The 15,026-nt window shown below is 48.1% G+C and overlaps 1 protein-coding gene across 1 annotated transcript in view; it reads right to left on the reverse strand.

The window, feature by feature from the left end:
• Positions 1 to 1,691: 1,691 nt before the first annotated feature.
• LOC123999795 (neuronal tyrosine-phosphorylated phosphoinositide-3-kinase adapter 1-like) overlaps positions 1,692 to 15,026 on the reverse strand; it is a 34,993-nt gene continuing 21,658 nt past the window's right edge. Inside the window, exons 2-10 of the mRNA XM_046305818.1 lie at positions 13,466 to 13,713; positions 7,499 to 7,878; positions 6,778 to 7,372; positions 6,628 to 6,695; positions 6,279 to 6,557; positions 5,653 to 6,048; positions 5,210 to 5,455; positions 4,694 to 4,800; positions 1,692 to 3,129 (exon numbers count right to left, since the gene is read on the reverse strand). Of these exons, the coding sequence (XP_046161774.1) occupies positions 2,704 to 3,129; positions 4,694 to 4,800; positions 5,210 to 5,455; positions 5,653 to 6,048; positions 6,279 to 6,557; positions 6,628 to 6,695; positions 6,778 to 7,372; positions 7,499 to 7,878; positions 13,466 to 13,653 (2,685 nt within the window). The 5' untranslated portion in view covers positions 13,654 to 13,713 and the 3' untranslated portion in view covers positions 1,692 to 2,703. The remainder of the gene's footprint in view (positions 3,130 to 4,693; positions 4,801 to 5,209; positions 5,456 to 5,652; positions 6,049 to 6,278; positions 6,558 to 6,627; positions 6,696 to 6,777; positions 7,373 to 7,498; positions 7,879 to 13,465; positions 13,714 to 15,026) is intronic.

Below are 15,026 nucleotides of genomic sequence, written 5' to 3' on the forward strand. Positions count from 1 at the left end.
TAAATATGATACAACAATTGTGAGACTGTCTTGAGGGCTTGTCACGTATTGGTAAAAGCGTACAGTAATGTCTGTGTGGACCAGTTGCAACAGATTAAGTACCCAATTTAAAAAAAAGGTTTTAAAAAAAATATATGAACAAATACATTTATACATTATATGCTACATTATATTTATTGATTACAAGTATGAAAGTGGAAATAATTGCTACATTTTCAATACAGCTGTACATATCTATTTACATATTATATAGGGGTATTCTGTGTTTTTGGGCAGGATCTTCCAGAATTCTGTTTGAGGTGTGTGTGTGTGATGATGTTGCACTGCCTTATCAACTGCAGCATCTCCTACTATCTGTGTTGATATTATTGTTTTGTGGGATGGGACACTCATCAATAAGTTACTGTGAGTCTGCATGACCGGTGGTGTTCTTTTCGACCGGCGATGTTTTTTTGTACAATATTCCGTTTTGTATTTCATTTGAGTGTACAGTATGATTGGAGTGCAGATTCCTTAGCCCGCGCTACAGACGGCTTTATCAGTCGACTAATACAAGTCTAGTAAATTCCCAGTGCACTACTTTTGTTACTAATAACAAAATATGAAACCCTCAGCATGCCTACTATGTTTGAGTGTACAGTAAGTGCCATCTGCCATTACATTAACTTGTTCAAAAGATTTCCCCGGCAACACATTCATCTTCTTTACACAACCACAACATAACATTTCAGCAGGACTTTTCATGGTGTATGTAGTGATATAATGGCATCTTCGAGATCTATGTGAAAATCGGACAATCTCACATGACCATATCCACACGATAACTTGTAGTCGATTCATTGATATGGTTTTATACAGTACTTTATGTCTGTTCAATGACATGCATGATATGACATGTTAACTATGACTTAGAGTTCATGTCCGAGATATGTTTTGGCCGGCTGACACGTTTTAATATTAATGTTACGCTCACATTGGGAACATATTGCTGTAAAATTGCAGGAATGCTGAGAAAGTCTGTATATTTACATTACAAAAATGCAAACCGTTAGGTAGTATTTTCCTCCACTTCATCTCCACAATAACAATCTACTGATACCCAGACCACAAGGCAAACCAAACCATCTCATATGCATTCAACATGTTTCAATGTTTCTTTAATAATAACAATCCTTTCTCCTTTTTATCAAAGGCTAGAGTGTATACAGTTGAAGTCGGAAGTTAACATACACCTTAGCAAATACATTTAAACTCTGTTTTTCACAATTCCTGACATGTAATCCTAGTAAAAATTCCCTGTCTTAGGTCAGTTAGGATCACCACTTTATTTTAAGAATGTGAAATGTCAGAATAATAGTAGAGAGAATTATTTATTTTAACTTTTATTTCTTTCATCACATTCCCAGTGGGTCAGAAGTTTACATACACTCAATTCAAATTTGGTAGCATTGCCTTTAAATTGTTTAATTTGAGTGAAACGTTTCAGAGTGGTTGAAAAACAAGTTTTAATGATTCCAACCTAAGTGTATGTAAACTTCCAACTTCAATTGTAAGTGTGTGTGTGTGTGTGTGTGTGTGTGTGTGTGTGTGTGTGTGTGTGTGTGTGTGTGTGTGTGTGTGTGTGTGTGTGTGTGTGTGTGTGTGTGTGTGTGTGTGTGTGTGTGTGTGTGTGTGTGTGTGTGTGTATACAATTGGACCAGAAGTCCCCACAAGAATATGGAAAATTTGACCAACTGGGGACATTTTGTTAGTCCCCATGAGGTCAAATGCTATATCTAGGGGGTTTAGGGTTAAGGTTAGAATTCGTGTTAGGGTAGAATTATGTTAAGGATTAAGGTTAGGAGCTTGTGTTAATTTGAGGGTTTTGGTTAGGAGTTAGGGTTGGGGTTAGAGTTAGAGTAAGGGTAAGATTAGGGTTAGGAGTTAGGGAAAATAGGATTTTGAACGTGACTAAATTGTTTGTCCCCACAAGGTTAGCTGTACAATACTGTGTGTGTGTATGTGTGTTTAAAGTGTCTGTGTCCGTGTGCTTGAACATAAGTTTGTATAAGATGTGTCTTGCTGAGGATCAACCTGAAGTCTCATTCAAACTCTCCCTACCAACAGCCATTTGTGACAGTGGAGGGAGAGAAAATTAATGTAAACTGCAGTTAAATTAGGGGAAATTAAGCCTAATTATTTAAACCAGCATTGCTCTTATAGGTTCAATTCTCCCCTTTTTTTGATTCAACAAAGTCAGAGTTGACTGGCGTTTAAGAAATGAATAAAGAGTCAAGGAAGGGCTTGTACAATACTAAAACTAAAGTGTAAGAAATCACACTGTACTGAAAGATTGAACATATATCTCTTCTTGGTTTCAAATTGGATTGGTATATCCCTCAACTCCACACACCTCAAAAGATCTCATTAACGTGGTACACCTTGTATCAGCTCCAAATAAAGTTTATTTTACTATGTGAGAGCACAAAACTCTCATCTTACTCTCATGTATATTTTCACCCTTCTGTGGAGGTCGGTGGTAATCACACTGTCACTCCTAAGAGAGGAAATAGTCCTCCATCCTCTTTCCCTTTGAATAAAGGGATTGTCACCATCTCTCTCCATGTGTAAACTTCTTGATTCTCACCACAATCGTACCAAATAGTAATTATTTACTTGCCCCTGTTTTTCTACTGTACCTCCGCAGCCCCAACAACCCTCCACTCAGATGGCTGTGTCCCACACCACGGCCTGGGGCCTCTGACAGGGGGGCGTGCCCGTCTTCCGGGGCTCAGGGGTCCGTCTCCAGCTGGGCAGGATGGGCATGCTGTCCTGCTTACACAGGTTCTTTTCTGGGCGGCGGTGGGCCTTGATCTCTTTGCATAGGCAGCGCTTCCTCTCAATGACCTCCAGCAGCTTGCCATCCCTCTGGGTTTGGGCTGCGGACGTGGCAGCGCCCCCGGTGGTGGGAGGCTGTCCCTGGGCCAGCTGGGCCAGGTGTTGGAACTGCAGCTGGAGGTGGTGCTGCTGCTGCAGCTGCTGGAGCTGTTGCTGTAACTGCAGCTGCTGCTGATGGAGCTGGAGCTGCTGCTGCTGTCTGGACAGGATAGGACTGCAGGGCGTTTGGGAGGATTGGGACAGCCCATGCAACTGGACAGAGAGAGGGGCAGGGAAGGTGGAAGGAGAGGAGTTAAATAAATATTTTTTAACCTAAAATCTAATGTGGGGTATGCATGAATACAGTTTGTCACCGTGTGTAACATGTTATGTCAGTCACTGACAGTCACTCAATTAGCCATGTGAGCTAACAATTTTTGGATTGGTGAGGTCAATTAACCAAATCTCCCTCTAGTGGCATCATGGGTGGAATGTCAATTAAAACAAATAAAACACACTGAAAATCTGGTGTTTCTATGTCAAACTGTTTTGTTATATTTCAGTCTTCTGTGATGTCTATAAAGACTAATATTGGGATGCAAACTCAAAATGTTATACTTTCAACTCTATATCTGACATGTATTTGTTTAAGCCCATAACAATGTGTGTGAGGTGTATACTTTTGGTTCAAAGTAGATTTGTTTAAGACTACCAAGAAAGACTCTGTGTGACCCTGATTAAGCCCACTGCAGTAACAGGTTAAGTCTAGCCAGCTATCTAAACTTGTAGTAATCATGGCCAAATAGCAATCTGGCATGCAGGGCATGTGCCCCATTGATTTTTGTTAGTCAGTCTCACTCAGATATCATAATAACATGCCATAAGTTATGTCAGAATGAGTAGAATTGCATGAAATGTGTTAGAAAATGTACATATATTGTCTCCACCCCATGGCAAAATGTGTAGAATTGCAAATCAAATGTTTTCTCTCCAACGTCACGATGGAGCCAGTAAAATGTTTTGACCTCAAGGGGGAGGGGGCCCCCAACCAAATCTTTTTTAGGGGCCCCAAAACGCTAGGGCTGGCCTTGGCTAATGGTATAAAGCATTTAGTTAAGAGAGTTAAGTAGTTTAACTGCACAAATCAGTAGACTGCATATGTGGGTATGGATGTGGGTACGTAGACCCGTGAGCCACTGCGGCTCATGTTGAGTTCAGATTTTTTTTGTGGCCTCCAACCCCATCAAAGTTGCCCATCCCTGCTGTAAACACTGAATCTCTGTTGTAGTACTGAAGACCAAGCCCAGCAACCACAACAGCCATAAGAACGTGTTGCACCCAAGCCTGCCACCAGGCGGCAACGTGACACCATATTAGAGCCTGTAGCTCCCGTGGCGTGCAAGGGAGGGTTACGCAGCAACACGCCAACAGTCTCTGCAGCACAGCACAGCACACTCAAACTGCGTCAGCATTTGAGATGCAGCCAAGTGACTGGGCAAAATGCAATGCTATTGGACAGTGTCTCACTGCCCCAAAACACTGTAGAGAAGCATACTTCTTACATCCACGCGTCTCTGCATGCGTCAATTAGAGCATCGCTCTCCCCTGGACTTATTCTTTAAGGCGCAACCTTATTCTGCTCACTGAACATATCTCCACATTATAAATAGCTCAGGAGGAGTGTTGTTGCTATCAGTACAGGGGAATAATAAGAATGGCCATGTTCTTCAGAATAATTCCAATACTACTACTTGTACAGATGACAGTAATCACAGTAATACCAAAGATCATCGTCATTATAATAATCATTGTCATTATAATAATAGGTATTATTCACCTGATTCAGTACCTCTCGATGGGGCAGGCCGCTCTGCCGCTGAACGTCGCTTCCACCCACCTGTCTCACCCCAGAGGTGGATGATGAGCGGCTCAATCGACCCAGTTCTGGAACAGAAAAAACAAGCACTGTTCATATAGCTGTCTATGACCACAAATCAACTGTGCTGTTCATGTTATCAGGGAGAATGGCTGTGCGTATAAAATGGATTGCATTATTTCATGTATCTATGTGCAACTATGCTTACATGTGGGGGGAGGTATGATGTGCCTGACTGTGTGTGTGTGTATATATAGCTCTGGTACTACATATGCTGCCACTGATGATCTTAACCCATAACACCATGATGATACGACTGTGGATTTAATAAATGCACGTAATAGGATCTTCAGATAAATCTGCTGATGTCGTCTCTTTTCTAAAGCGATGTTTGTGTGCTAGTGAAATCCTAGACATACCCCTTTCCTTGAAAATATTCTGGGTGAAGGAGTCTGTGCTGGGTGTCTTAGTGCTTACCTCCATTGCGGCAAGCTGGAAAGGTTTGGCACGGGAGGGGGAGACCCCCTCTAGGCAGGGCTCGGAACCCCAAGGACCCCCCCTCCATCCCAGCCAGGGACTCACTGTGGCCCAGCCCCCTCCCTCCAGTGAAGCGTACTGGGATCCCAGAATGGCCTCCTCCTCCTCGACGTCCAGGGCCCAGGTCCTCCTTGTCTATCCTCAGGAGGGCATCGGCACTGCCATTCCACGCCCGCCCTTCATCCTCTGAGACGGGAATGTCAGAGGGAATTGTTGAGTAAACATGGAATAATCGTCTATTGACAAAGTATAGTGTAGTGACAGATGTCACTTAGCTCCAGTCTAATAGTCTGATTATCCCTTCCCCAGGGATCTGAGGAACGTCTGATACATTTCAATACTCAATTCAAACCCACGATGCCATCCAGCACATGTTAACTTACTCTCTCTCTCTGTCTCTCTGCTGCCTTGGCTGAAGGACAGTTTCCTCTGCATGGGCAAGTAAGACCCGTCGTCTCCAAAGCCACTGCTGTCCCAGGGCATGAACCCAGCCTTCCCCCTGGACGGGCCCAGGCACCGTGCTGCTTTTAGAGGCCACATCACCGTGACCCTGGTGGTGCAAGGAGGGCAGATGAGACCCTCCTCGCAGGCTGTCGTACGCCGGGGGTCTCCGGAAGCCCACCGAGGGGTAGGTCCAGAGCAGGGGGCTGTCTGAGGAGGGGGGCTTGTAGGCGGGTAGGCCGTGGGGGGGTGTGGTAGCGGTGGAGTTGGGAGCGAGAGTGGGGGCGAGAGTGGGAGGAAGAGGAGGAGGACGAGGTTGTGGCTGAACTGGCACTGGTCTGGGATGAAAGGTTGTTTGTGATGTTCTCAGCCTGAGAGGAGGTAAAGTGGAACCCTGCTTCTCTGTCTCTCTCCCTGTGTCGCTCTCTGTCACTGTCCCTGTCTCTGTCTCTGTGACTGTCCCTGTGACCATCTCTGTCCCTCTCTCTGTCCTTATCCCTCTCTCTGTCCCTGTCCCTCTCTGCTTTGTCTAACTTCAAGCAGAAGCTCACAGACTTTCCCTCCTTGCCCGAGCCCTGGGTCTGGGTCTGGGCAATGGACTTGGAGAAGGTCTCCGAACCATTCTTGTTGTTGGTGTTGGGGTTGGGCGAGTCTCCTCTTTCTGGCTTGCGGTAGTGGTGGTAGTGTGAGGGGCGGTGGTGAGGGTGGGGATGGTGGTGGTGGTGGTGGGAATAGGGGGATGTGGACTTAGAGGAAGGGGGCAGGGGTGTGGAGTGGCTCCTGGCCCTTAGCCCTGGTGCAGGGCCGAGCTGGCTGTCTCTGTCTCTGTCCTTAGACTCCTTAGAGCCTGACAGGGGCACAGGGAGGTTAGAGGAGGGGGGTGGTGGAGGAGGAGGTGCTAGATGGAGCTGTCATACTGGAGGAGGTCTGAATGCTGATGGTCCCCAGTTTGGCAGAAGCAGCCTTGTGTTGGACCCCGACCCCACTGGAGGCAGCAGCAGGCTGGGGGAAGGCGAGCAGCGGGGGTCGGTGCTGCAGCAGGTTGGGGAAGGGGGCTGGGATCTTACTGTTGGACTCTGTCTCTGATTTGTTTCCCTGGAGGAGGTAGGGCGTAGGGGCTCGTGGGGGGGTGCGGGCTGGAGGAGAGGGGCTGGGGGACAGGGGTGGAGGAGGTGGAGGAGGGGAGGGGCGAGGAGTGGGAGATGGACACTGTGGCTTTAGGTTTGGAGCAGGAGGGGGAGGAGGAGGGGCGAGGTAGATGGGCGGACGTGCCAGAGGAGGAGTGGTGGTGTTTGGAGGATTTGAGTCTCTCGTGTTTGAGAGGGAGGCGTTTGTGTCCCTCTCTGTCCTCTGGCAGTGGGTACTTCATCTCCTCATAGATGGCCTCACTCTGGTCTGAGTCTGAATCAGGCGTGGTGGCTACGGGCGTGACAGGGTGAGGGGTGGCAGTCTGGCTCTCCCTGGTGAACACTTGGCCCACCATCTCTATGTAGACGGGCTCATCGTCCCCCTGAGGCTGACCCTCACCCCCCTGGATGGGCGTGGTAAGAGGGGGCACACAGGGAGTTGGGGGCTCAAACGAGAGCTGAGTACTGGGGCTTCGTTTGGGTTTCAAAGGCGGCACCTTTTTGGACATGTCCCCTGAGTCAGACTTCTTCATGGCTGCAGGGGAAAGGGAGAGAGCAATGAATGAGAGATAATTCAATAATTACAACAGGGAAAATAATATTAACACACATTTTCACACTTCCACACTTCACTGCCCTCATTACTGTTTCCATAGCCTACCGTTCTTCTTCTCTGAGTGTTTGGCCTGCGGGTGAGTGGGAGGGGGTGGCGGAGGGGCGTCCGGTGGGGCGTGAGGTGCTCTGGGATCCGAGGAGGAGCTGAGACGGGTGCTGGGATGGCGTTTGGGTTTAGCAGGGGGGCAGCGCCCGCCGTGCTGTGACTGGGTGTCAGAGTAATCTTCCCCATTCTCCAGACCTGTGTCTCCAGCACCCACGGCGTGGCAGGACTGGGAGCGGGGAGCCATGGCGGAGGCACAGGAGTGAGGGGACAGGTCCTGGGAGGCAGGCATGGTCATGAAGCCCATGCGGAAGTGGCGCCGGAAGGATGCCAAGTCACGGACCTTGCCCACCGTGGCTGAGGAGGAGTCCTTCTGGCTGGAGCTGAACAACACAGGAAGAACAACATTCCCTCATTCAGCAGTTAATCACGGCCTATTGAAGGACGGTCATTTATTTTCCCATTGTGGTTACCTTCCCCTTTTCTGCCTCTCTCCTTTTCTGCCTCTCTCCTTTTCTGCCTCTCTCCTTTTCTGCCTTCCCCTTTTCTGCCTTCCCCTTACATGCCTCTCTCCTTTTCTGCCTCTCTCCTTTTCTGCCTCTCTCCTTTTCTGCCTTCCCCTTTTCTGCCTTCCCCTTTTCTGCCTCTCTCCTTTTCTGCCTTCCCCTTTTCTGCCTCTCTCCTTTTCTGCCTTCCCCTTTTCTGCCTTCCCCTTTTCTGCCTTCCCCTTTTCTGCCTCTCTCCTTTTCTGCCTTCCCCTTTTCTGCCTTCCCCTTTTCTGCCTTCCCCTTTTCTGCCTCTCTCCTTTTCTGCCTTCCCCTTTTCTGCCTTCCCCTTTTCTGCCTTCTCCTTTTCTGCCTTCCCCTTTTCTGCCTCTCCTTTTTTCTTTTTCTGTTAAAAAATGGTCTCTACAAAGCTTACATTCAATTGAATCTGCAGTCCTACGGCTTCCCCTACTCCTCTGCCTCTCTCTAACACACACACACACACACACACACACACACACACACACACACACACACACACACACACACACACACACACACACACACACACACACACACACACACACACACACACACACACACACACACACACACACACACACACACACACACACACACCTCCTCGTGCATGGATGGCACGGGGAGCGTAGTTTCCCGTTAGAGAGTGAGTGATGAGAGATTGGGCGAGGCAGTGCAGCAGCTGTGCATGCCGGTATCTGCATGGGGGGGGGCCCTCCCTCTTCAGAACTCTTCTATCCTTCCATTTCTATCCCTCCACATCTGCTCCCTTAGATCACAAACACATTCAATTAGGAAATTGCTTCCCCTAAAACCCTCCCAAATCTAGCTGCTCCTTTCTGACTATAATCCTCCTATGTGTACGTCACCGTGTTACTGGGTTGCTCTAATTCTAATTTACAAAACTAATTCTTTATCTGTTTTATTTCATTGTTCCTTTACTACACTCACCATGACCTCTGCCAAGTATTGTATCTGTTTCCATGGCAACTGGTTTGCCTGTTTATTTGTTTAGTGGTTTGTCTGAAACCTGAGAAAATGCACATGGTATTGCTTGCCAAAGTACTAAACACACTACAAACAAGAGCACAAAGGAAAAAGCACCCTTAAAACATAGAATGTGTGAGGGGCGTTTAGTGCCTGAAGAAAGGTGTGGCAGTGCAGCATAAAAATCTCAACTGGAGTTTCCTTGATGAAAAGTAAATACATCGGAATGGAATGTATGAACTACTGTACTGTTCCTTTGATTAAACAGACAACTCAATTCTTAATTGCTTTCTAAACCAAAAATGTCAAATGGATAATCCCTGAAGATCTTTTGAAGGTCATCATGACCTCATCCAAACTACCATCATGCAGGAATGCCACAGATTCAGAACATCTTTGGTTTCCTAATAGGAGAAACCAAAATCAATATCTCACCAATCAAGCTAATGACGGATTACATTTGAGAATACAGAATACACATACAACGGTGTACCTTAACGGACAATTAAACGGGATGGGGAGTTGCAGCTGACATGGTCCAAATCTGGAGTTATTGCATATAGAATATACAGTATAGCTCTGTAAATTAACCTTTATAGAGGTGACTCAGCCATAACAACAGTGGCTGAAGTCAGTAGAAAAACACTGCACGGCAATTACCATGAAAAGACCTCAAATGAAACCGTTCTTCACTACAACCGCCTAGAAGGGATATATTGGCTGTATAGCACAGTATATAAAAAGCCTCTACTTAGTGTGTCAACTATGGATCATCACCATTTCAACCTGTCTCTCCGATTCCAAGACCATTCCGAGAGGAAAGGAGGGGAGAGGTAGCCATGGTGAGGAAAGGAGGGGAGAGGTAGCCATGGTGAGGAAAGGAGGGGAGAGGTAGCCATGTTGAGGAAAGGAGGGGAGAGGTAGCCATGTTGAGGAAAGGAGGGGAGAGGTAGCCATGTTGAGGAAAGTAGGGGAGAGGTAGCCATGTTGAGGAAAGGAGGGGAGAGGTAGCCATGTTGAGGAAAGGAGGGGAGAGGTAGCCATGTTGAGGAAAGGAGGGGAGAGGTAGCCATGGTGAGGAAAGGAGGGGAGAGGTAGCCATGGTGAGGAACGGAGGGGAGAGGTAGCCATGGTGAGGAACGGAGGGGAGAGGTAGCCATGTTGAGGAACGGAGGGGAGAGGTAGCCATGTTGAGGAAAGGAGGGGAGAGGTAGCCATGTTGAGGAAAGGGGGGAGAGGTAGCCATGGTGAGGAAAGGAGGGGAGAGGTAGCTATGTTGAGGAAAGGAGGGGAGAGGTAGCCATGTTGAGGAAAGGAGGGGAGAGGTAGCCATGTTGAGGAAAGGAGGGAGAGGTAGCCATGTTGAGGAAAGGAGGGGAGAGGTAGCCATGTTGAGGAAAGGAGGGAGAGGTAGCCATGTTGAGGAAAGGAGGGGAGAGGTAGCCATGTTGAGGAAAGGAGGGGAGAGGTAGCCATGTTGAGGAAAGGAGGGGAGAGGTAGCCATGTTGAGGAAAGGAGGGGAGAGGTAGCCATGTTGAGGAAAGAAGGGGAGAGGTAGCCATGTTGAGGAAAGGAGGGAGAGGTAGCCATGGTGAGGAAAGGATGGGAGAGGTAGCCATGTTGAGGAAAGGAGGGGAGAGGTAGCCATGTTGAGGAAAGGAGGGGAGAGGTAGCCATGGTGAGGAAATGAGGGAGAGGTAGCCATGGTGAGGAAAGGAGGGGAGAGGTAGCCATGGTGAAGAAAGGAGGGGAGAGGTAGCCATGGTGAGGAAAGGAGGGGAGAGGTAGCCATGTTGAGGAAAGGAGGGGAGAGGTAGCCATGTTGAGGAAAGGAGGGGAGAGGTAGCCATGGTGAGGAAAGGAGGGGAGAGGTAGCCATGGTGAGGAACGGAGGGGAGAGGTAGCCATGGTGAGGAACGGAGGGGAGAGGTAGCCATGTTGAGGAACGGAGGGGAGAGGTAGCCATGTTGAGGAAAGGAGGGGAGAGGTAGCCATGTTGAGGAAAGGGGGGAGAGGTAGCCATGGTGAGGAAAGGAGGGAGAGGTAGCTATGTTGAGGAAAGGAGGGGAGAGGTAGCCATGTTGAGGAAAGGAGGGGAGAGGTAGCCATGTTGAGGAAAGGAGGGGAGAGGTAGCCATGTTGAGGAAAGGAGGGGAGAGGTAGCCATGTTGAGGAAAGGAGGGGAGAGGTAGCCATGTTGAGGAAAGGAGGGGAGAGGTAGCCATGTTGAGGAAAGGAGGGGAGAGGTAGCCATGTTGAGGAAAGGAGGGGAGAGGTAGCCATGTTGAGGAAAGGAGGGGAGAGGTAGCCATGTTGAGGAAAGAAGGGGAGAGGTAGCCATGTTGAGGAAAGGAGGGGAGAGGTAGCCATGGTGAGGAAAGGATGGGAGAGGTAGCCATGTTGAGGAAAGGAGGGGAGAGGTAGCCATGTTGAGGAAAGGAGGGGAGAGGTAGCCATGGTGAGGAAATGAGGGGAGAGGTAGCCATGGTGAGGAAAGGAGGGGAGAGGTAGCCATGGTGAAGAAAGGAGGGGAGAGGTAGCCATGGTGAGGAAAGGAGGGAGAGGTAGCCATGTTGAGGAAAGGAGGGGAGAGGTAGCCATGGTGAGGAAAGGAGGGGAGAGGTAGCCATGGTGAGGAAAGGAGGGGAGAGGTAGCCATGGTGAGGAAAGGAGGGGAGAGGTAGCCATGGTGAGGAAAGGAGGGGAGAGGTAGCCATGGTGAGGAAAGGAGGGGAGAGGTAGCCATGTTGAGGAAAGGAGGGGAGAGGTAGCAATGGTGAGGAACGGAGGGGAGAGGTAGCCATGGTGAGGAAAGGAAGGGAGAGGGAGCCATGGTGAGGAAAGGAGGGGAGAGGTAGCCATGTTGAGGAAAGGAGGGGAGAGGTAGCCATGGTGAGGAAAGGAGGGGAGAGGTAGCCATGGTGAGGAAAGGAGGGGAGAGGTAGCCATGGTGAGGAAAGGAGGGGAGAGGTAGCCATGGTGAGGAAAGGAGGGGAGAGGTAGCCTTGGTGGGGAAAGGAGGGGAGAGATAGCCATGGTGAGGAAAGGAGGGGAGAGGTAGCCATGGTGAGGAAAGGAGGGGAGAGGTAGCCATGTTGAGGAAAGGAGGGGAGAGGTAGCCATGGTGAGGAACGGAGGGGAGAGGTAGCCATGGTGAGGAAAGGAGGGGAGAGGTAGCCATGGTGAGGAAAGGAGGGGAGAGGTAGCCATGGTGAGGAAAGGAGGGGAGAGGTAACCATGGTGAGCAACGGAGGGGAGAGGTAGCCATGGTGAGGAAAGGAGGGGAGAGGTAGCCATGGTGAGGAAGGAACAAGGGGATGAATGAGTCAGATCTGACTTTCCTAGCAGGACCGGAGGAATGGTGCTGGAGGCTCCGACCACCTTTTGTTTCCCTGCTGGGAAAGACTGGGAACTGAGTGCGTGGGTGAACACAAATGTGTGTGTCTGATGTGTGTGTGCGTGTATTAGAATGAGAGAGAGAGAGAGAGAGAGAGAGAGAGAGAGAGAGAGAGAGAGAGAGAGAGAGAGAGAGAGAGAGAGAGAGAGAGAGAGAGAGAGAGAGAGAGAGAGAGAGGGAGGGAGCGAGAGAGAGAGAGGGAGCGCTAAACTGGGTCTCTTCGTGTGTGAGGAGAAGAGGAAGAGATGTTTTGCTTCCGAGCATGCAATCAAAGGCCTCATTTAGGAGGTTATTGCCTGTGAATGATCCCTGAGTGCAGGTTGCCATGTTTGTTTGAGGTAGAGGAAGCAAGAGCGATAAAACGTAACAAACTACACACATCTAAATGCATGCCTTGTTTATAGGTCACAATGAGTAGTCTTGTCCTACTAATGTGCCTTAACTCTGCCATCCTCCCTTATGAAGCAGTGAACCAGCAGGGAGACAATGTCATTGTACACCTTCCTATTGAGAGGGGGGGAAGCTTGTGCAGGCAGCGAAAACAGCACTGAGCCTGTTCATCATGGAGAACAGAGATGCAACTGTTTTCTGTCTCATTCCATTACGTGAAGAAAAGCCAAGAGCAGAGCTCTCTGTGTGTGTGTGTGTGTGTGTGTGTGTGTGTGTGTGTGTGTGTGTGTGTGTGTGTGTGTGTGTGTGTGTGTGTGTGTGTGTGTGTGTGTGTGTGTGTGTGTGTGTGTGTGTGTGTGTGTGTGTGTGTGTGTGTGTGTGTGTGTGTGTGTGAGCCTGTGGGTGTGTAAGTGTGTGTACGCTTGCCATAATCTACATAGGCACCAATGGGCCACATTGTGCCTATAATGAAGGCAATAAAGCTCCTCCCTTCTGATCCTCTCTTCTCTTGTTTCTCTACTTCCTTTCGACATGGTTACACATAAAATATGAACGAGAAAACTCTTCCACTTCAGCTCAGAGATTTACAACTCAACTCAACTGAATAATCGCATTCCATCACTCCAGTCCAGCATGCTGCTGTGAGTTGAGATCAGTTCACCTCTCCTCACCTCTTCTTATTGCCATCCTGGTCCTTGTGCCTCCAGTCCAGCCGGCTCTTACGATACAGCAGGTTCATGTCGCCGCGGGGACGCTGCTCCTCACAACCAATCACAGCACAATGTAGCCGCTTGCCCCGCCTCTCTATGTCACGCAAGAAATGCTCCACCGCCACATCCTGGGCGGAGCCAGAGCTCATGGTATAGAAGGCCAATAGGGAGAAGGGGATGGATGTCACTGCAAGCCACACTTCAATCACCTAGACACAGAGGAGATGGAGACAGTGACATTGTTAATAGTTATCTACTGCATGTTGAGCTGACATGACAGTCACTTCCAGTTCTCCTTTTACACAGCTCCCCTACACAGTTACACAGCTCTCATGTCGACATGCTGTATGTAGGGCAGTAGCAGTCACAGCACGATTATAGTACCTGGCTCCTCAGCCTGGTCTCATAGACTAGACGTAACATAGTAAATGTAAATCCGGGACACTCAAATTAGTATGATATGTTACATTTGGTATGGTTACTTAAGGCAGATGGCTACTTAAAAATTAAAGTAGGATGGTTGGTCGTGGTGGATGGGTAGGAGTATAACGCGAACGTCTAACAACCACAACAGTTCGAATGAGTTTGAATCTCATCATAGACAACTTTAGCATTTTAGCTAATTAGCAACTTTTTAACTACTTACTACTTTTTAGCTACTTTGCAACTACTTAGTATGTTAGCTAACCCTTCAACTAACCTTAACCCTAACCTTAACCCTTTTATCTAACCCTTCCCCTAACCTTAACCCTTTAACCTAACTCTTAAACATAACCCTAACCTAGCTAACATTAGCCAGCTATCTAACGTTAGCCACCTAGCCAACTAGCTAGTATTCGTAATAAATCATACGTTTTGCAAATTCATAACATATTGCACGTTTTGCAAATCTATAACATATAATATGAGTTGTAATTCGTAACATGTCATACGAAATGTCATCCACAAATTATTACATATAATACGAAACGTCACATATAATACTAAATGGAGTGTCTCAGATTTACATATTGAATCAAATTAAATACTCCGGGACCAGGTTGGGGTCTTCCATACAGGTGAACAGACCAGGAGGGATTCAGGGTAGGAGTTATGATCAGGAGGGAAAGTTAAAACAGAGATGAGACGCATCATTATTAACTATGTCTGACAAAATACCTGACCAAAACATGGGAAAGCATCCAGACAAACGGACACTGCAATGCAGAAAACGTTGCTAATAAGGCTCCTTGTGTCATGGTGGATATCCTGTCCTCCAGGCTAAAACAAACTGTGCATTGGGCCAGGCACCCAGGCAGTAAGGCACAGGTACTGTATGTTTACTCAGCCACTGTGTTGTTTACACCAATGCCCAACCTACAGTGGATCACATGAAAACACTATTTACAGTATATGTTCATTATCCAATTATGACTATCCGAGTAAGCATGGTAACTCAACTGCTGTGTTGCTCTCTGACTGGGGGCCTTGGGGTTGCCTGACTAAAGCTGTCAGCTACCCAGGCAGTAATGTGGTTGGTCAT

Source organism: Oncorhynchus gorbuscha, linkage group LG16 (genome assembly GCF_021184085.1).
Source record: "Oncorhynchus gorbuscha isolate QuinsamMale2020 ecotype Even-year linkage group LG16, OgorEven_v1.0, whole genome shotgun sequence".
Classification (NCBI taxonomy): Eukaryota; Metazoa; Chordata; class Actinopteri; order Salmoniformes; family Salmonidae; genus Oncorhynchus; species Oncorhynchus gorbuscha.